Raw genomic sequence first — 5,848 nt, 5'->3', positions numbered from 1 at the left:
ACATATGATTCCACATACAAGAAATGGGTGAATTGTGCGTTTTAGAAAATGGTAGCTTGAAAAACTTTTAGGATCATTTTCAGAGGTTAAATTCATTTCAAAAGATTTTAGAAATTAGCAACAAAACTTAATTGCGGAAAGTAAATAGTTAAGGGATAGAAAAATAACACCAATAGTATGGGTTTTTAAAAAAGGTAGCGGCCGCGTAAAGGCTTTCGGGATTTTGGTCGATATAGGTGTGCAGAAGCTGATTGCAGTCCTCGCATTGTGAATCAACCACAATTTTTTCTTCAATATAGAAAATAGTGATAATGGTATCGTTATCAGTATCTGCCAAAACCATTTTGTCGCGATCGTTTTTGTGGACGCGTACAGTTTTTTAAAATCCTGCAAGGAATTATAGAGGTTCACTAAAAGAGAAAAGACTAACTTCTCTCCCCAATATTTGTTCTTGAGAGTATCTAGTAAATTTTAATAGATTTTTTTAGGTTGAACTCTCGAACCCCCTTATACAAGGAGAATAAAGTTTCTAGCTAACTTCTAACCGAACATCAAACATATGAGAGAAAGGTTAGTCTTCCTTCCAATCAGTAACTTGACGTAGCTATCCCCAAGCTAAAATGAGATTTTACACAGGCTTATCTCGAACCAAGGAGATCTTTTGAACCAGACTGAGCTCACGAACCTAAGCGAGGTTTTGACGGGCTGACGACACAAACCTATGAGATTTTATATTGGGCTTATCTCCAACCTTAGAAAGCTTTTAACTGGGTTGAGCTTGCAAACCGAACTGAGATTTTACATAGGATAACCACAAACCAACTTGAGATTTTAATACGGACTGATCCCGAACCGATCAAAGCTTTTGAACGGGCTAAGCCTTCAAACTGAACTGACGACTTATTAACTAAATCCCCAAATCAAAACTTTATAGGGTTTAGCTTCGAATCCAAATAAATAATCCTTAAAGGCTATTGACGTTATAGGATTTAGCTATTGACATTTCATTCTATATTTAAAGAGAGGGTGTCAATTGAATAGGCGCCTCCTATTTTTTTTAGTTTTTTTTTTTAGCTACCTGCCAATTTTTTTGCATATTTAATATTAACTACGCATTCACATGCGGAGCATTTTGACTGCATAGATAAATTTGTAGGTGACACCAAATTTATAGAAATATACAAGTAGGTTAAAAAAAATAGAAGGAGCCAATTAAATTTGCGCACAGCAATAACCTGTAAATTTTTATACTCCATCCGTTTCACAATGAGTGGCCCATTTTTAATAAAATGGTGTTCCAAAATGAATGGTCCATTTCAATGTCCAATATATTTTTTCTAATTTTACCCTCTAATTAATAAAAGTTTCACCATTCTCAATACATGATAAGGATACTATAGTAAAAATGATATTCTCTCTCTTACTTTTATACCATTTTCTTAATCTGTGTAAAATGGTGTGCTCGGTCACTCATTATGGCGAGAATATATTTTTTTCGAACCATGGGTATATTAAAAGTTATAGGAGGAGGTTGAATAATTTGATATTAAAGTTTGAAAACTCGATTATTTGGGCAAAATATTCTAAACTTTAAAATAAAAAAGAAATGAGAATGGATGTAAATAAAATAGAAAAGAGAATGCATGTAGACACATGACATATGAGAGGAAAGGATGTGTCCAAGAAAGCTCCAAACCCAATATATGATAACAATAATACTATTACACATAAAATGAACAGAACCCTCACTCCCCCACCTCTCCCTTATTCTCTCTCTCACTCTTCTCTTTCTCTCTCTTCCTCTCTCTCTGTGCTGTCTGTCTCTCAACCTAAAAATCGCTGTCTGTACCTATCATCATATCAGTACCATCCCCTCTTTCTGAATTCTCTGTCACCATGAGAGTGAGAGCCAAACTCCTCTCATCCAAAAATCCTCTTAAATCAATCAATGAATAAATAAATCTATTCCTCTATATACTCTTCTCTACTAGTGAGAGATAAAGAGATATATATACATATATAGATATAAGAGAAAGAAAAACAACCTTTAAAGCTATCTATATTTTTATAGCTATAGCTTTGCATGAATGTTTCCATCATCACTACTACCAATAATATTCCATACCCTCTTTTTCTTCAACTTCTACCATGGATTTTCCACCTTCTCACACTTTCATCTTTCAAACTCATGAAGATCATCACCATGATCAACTTCATTCATCTTCAACTTCTCTCAACTCTTTCCCTTCCTTTCCACCTCATCAACACTTTCAAGGTCACACAAAATCATGGTTTTAAATTGCAGTTACAGTCGCAGACAAAGGACTTCAAAATCCTTTATATTGCAACCAGTATCGCAATTTTAAACCATGACTTTAACATCTTCTCTATTCTTTTATATATGAATTTTTTCTAAACAAAGTTGATGGTTATATTAATATTTAGGGTTTGAATTCTAAAGTCCAAAAATAAAATTTTTATACATGTTTTTATGTTTATTTTTGTAGGTGGTGGTAGTAATGGTGGTGCATCTTTCATGATGAAGAGATCCATGTCATTTTCAGGCATAGAGAACAATCACAATCACAACCACAACCATAACCACATCAACAAGTGTGATGAATTGATGCATGGTGATGAAGATCAATTATCAGATGATGAAGGTTATTCACAACTTGGTGAAAAGAAGAAGAGATTGAGTTTAGAACAAGTGAAAGCACTTGAGAAGAGTTTTGAGATTGGAAACAAACTTGAACCTGAGAGAAAAATGCAATTAGCAAAAGCTTTGGGATTGCAACCTAGACAAGTAGCTATATGGTTTCAAAATAGAAGAGCAAGGTGGAAAACAAAGCAACTTGAGAAAGAATATGAAATTCTTAAGAAGCAATTTGAATCTCTTAAAGCTGATAATGATGCTCTTAAGACTCAAAACCACAAATTACATGCAGAGGTAATTATGAATTACTAATTAATTAGTAATTTGATGCTAATAGTAGTACTAATCATATTTAGTTAGTTAATTAAATCTTTAAAATTTTCAATACTTTCTTTTTCTTGATTAGACTATTGAGTGATTGGTTTTGAAAAAAGAAGAATTTTGATTAAGATGGATGGTAGAGGTTAATTGAATTAATTTGATATGTCTTAATCTTGATTCAAAATATAATCTTTAAATAGGTAAAATGTTTTCAATGTTCATGAAAAAGATAGATTGTGACTTAACTACAATATCCAAATTTGTATTATTAAAGATGATTCATATATTGGAAATAAAAGAAAAGAAAGTTTTCTCATTTTGGTTTATTTATTTATTTTTCTCCTAAATTTTATTTCTTTCATCTTGATATGGACTTTGATTGATGTGTTTTTGTGAATGGAGTACATCAATGAAAAACAAGTTTTCCTTCCATTAAAAGTTTTAATTATTTGGTCATTTTAATGCTCTTCCATGTCTCTAATAATGTAAAATTGACATAGATTTTCTTGAAGAGAAAAAAATTAACATTTTTAAAATTTTATTTTTTTATGCTATAATTATTTATTTATTTTTTAGAATTGAATAATTAATATAATATTGTAAAATTATTTATCAATGAGACCTTAATTATTTATTTTTTGAATAATTAATGTATTTTAAAATTGAATAATTAATGTATCCGTATATTAGTTGTATTGTAAATTTTAAAAAAAGTTTTATAATATAGAAACAGAAGGAGTAGTTATTAATGAAACCTTTATTAATAATAATTTACTAATTTATTATTTATTTTTAGATGACCTTTTTCTTTTGTTTTTTTTTTTTTTTAATTTTAGTTTTGGTGCTTCTGGCACATTTACTTAAAAAATTAAGTTTCATTAATTTAGTTAGGATTCCACATGGTCTTTAAGACTTTTTAAAGTAATTGATTTTGTCATTAACTTTCTGCTACCTTGATTGTTAGTTGATCATTCATAGGAATAGTCAGTGTGTCAGAATCCAGAACTGCAAATTAATAGTGATATGTTTAATTTTTCTTTTTCTATTGAGTACTGTTTTATATAACTATTCCATGTTGCTATGATAAAGACAAGCTAGCTTTTTATCATCTGATTATTACTTAGTTGTCCACATGGTTGCATATGAAGCTCTAATCAAATCAATATCTATATTACCTGTGAGATCTATCAAAATCTATATACATACGTTACATTATACATAACATCAAGGTTGGTTTGCTATCCCCTAAATATTTTGCAATTTTGGTAGGTATAGATGCCTCATTATTTAAACTATTTATATTAATTATTTTGTGGTTTGCATTTTTGTGATTTATTCTAAAATTGTGTCCATAACACTGCGTTAACAGAGTTTTACTTTCGTAATTAAGAATGACAAGGAGTTTTACTTTCGTAATTAAGAATGACAAAACAGAATTATTTTTTCGAACATGTCTATTTTGTCTGTATTTTATTTTTCATAGTACAGACCAAAGCTTTGTTTTGTCTGTATTTTATTTTTCATAAAACAGACCAAAGCTTTAATGTTGAAGCCTCTAATATGTCTTCCACACTCCGTTCTATTTTATTTAGCTTTTGCAACATTGACATTAACTAGAATTTTTATAATTTTTAGTCTTTAGGGATGCAAGGTGCACATGCCCGCCCTGCACAAACCCTCATTTTTCTTGTAAGAAGCGTCAAATTTTTTGACTTGCATCCTAATTTATAGCTGTTCCGTTCCATTTTTCCTGGGCTTTTATGAAGAGCCGTTCCATTTTTCCTGGGCTTTTATGAAGAGTGTCTAAACAGGACATACATTCTTATTAGCCACCTCTAATTATAACGATGTGATTCTTTTTTAGTATAAAAACGATGAAAAAATTATCGGCAATTTTTTCGATACTATTTTGTTGGAACTGTTTTTTCCATTGACAATGTTGCATACCTTGACTAAATAATATCTATATATGAAGATCTTACTGTTATGTTATTTGCAGTTACAAACTCTAAAGAAAAAGGATTGTTTTGAAAATGGGAAAGCTAGTCTCAAGAAAGAAAATGAAGGTTCATGGAGCAATGGAAGTGATAACAGTTCAGATATGAATCTAGATCTTTCTAGAACACCAATGATGAGCAGTCCTGTTTCTTCACAAAATGGTAGAAGTCTTATACAAACTTCCCTTAAGCCTACAAGCATGACACAGCTCCTTCAAGGCTCAACAAGATCTGATCTCCAAGATGAAAGCTTTTGCAACATGTTTCACAACATTGATGAGCAACAGAGTTTATGGCCATGGCCTGATCAGCAGCAGCACCATTTCCATTAAAAGAAGTATTTTTATCGGACGCGGAACTGATTTAAAATGCCGAATTAAAAAAAGTTAAACTACGTTGCTGTGAACATTAATGAACATTTGGAATCTTTCTTAAGTTCTCTACATTCGCGTAGTCAGAACATTAATGTCTACTGTTAAATCTAAATTATAATGTAGTATTTTTAATTATAAAATAAAAATTTATATTTTTGTTAAATTGTCAGATTTTATTCGAACTATTGTTGATGTACTGATTACGAGAATGGAGTATCTGAATTCGGAATATTTTAGTGTTAAAACGAGGAGAAAGTTCAACTTTTTTTGTCAATTTTTTTCTTTTTTTTTTCAATTTATGTTGGTGTAGATTGGTGTACAAAGTTGAGACAAATCTACTTGAGTCATGAAGAGGTGATGAACTTTTGAGTAGTGCAACTTCTTTTAATTCCAATAAACTTTATTTTATTTTTTCAAAATATATATTAATTTATGTTTGGTTGAAATATAAAATATTTTTAAATCATACAATTATTATTTATGTCCCTCTATAGTGGATT

General features: G+C 30.3%; 1 protein-coding gene across 1 annotated transcript; it reads left to right on the top strand.

Moving 5' to 3' along the window:
- Positions 1 to 1,703: 1,703 nt before the first annotated feature.
- Positions 1,704 to 5,409, top strand: LOC131652838 (homeobox-leucine zipper protein HAT7-like). The gene is made up of 3 exons (XM_058922816.1): positions 1,704 to 2,275; positions 2,508 to 2,950; positions 4,977 to 5,409. Exons 1-3 carry the CDS (start codon positions 2,149 to 2,151, stop codon positions 5,304 to 5,306), a joined length of 900 nt encoding a protein of 299 aa, XP_058778799.1. The 5' UTR covers positions 1,704 to 2,148; the 3' UTR covers positions 5,307 to 5,409.
- The last annotated feature ends 439 nt before the right edge of the window (positions 5,410 to 5,848 follow it).

This window comes from Vicia villosa, linkage group LG2 (genome assembly GCF_029867415.1).
Source record: "Vicia villosa cultivar HV-30 ecotype Madison, WI linkage group LG2, Vvil1.0, whole genome shotgun sequence".
Classification (NCBI taxonomy): Eukaryota; Viridiplantae; Streptophyta; class Magnoliopsida; order Fabales; family Fabaceae; genus Vicia; species Vicia villosa.
The sequence above is the reverse complement of the archived record's forward strand: the minus strand, read 5'-3'. Positions and strand labels throughout refer to the sequence as shown.

Coding starts and splice junctions, on each gene's coding strand:
- LOC131652838 (XM_058922816.1), top strand. CDS start 2,149: ATGGATTTTCCACCTTCTCACACTTTCATCTTTCAAACTCATGAAGAT. Junction 2,276..2,507: donor ACCTCATCAACACTTTCAAG/GTCACACAAAAT, acceptor TTATTTTTGTAG/GTGGTGGTAGTAATGGTGGT. Junction 2,951..4,976: donor ACCACAAATTACATGCAGAG/GTAATTATGAAT, acceptor TGTTATTTGCAG/TTACAAACTCTAAAGAAAAA.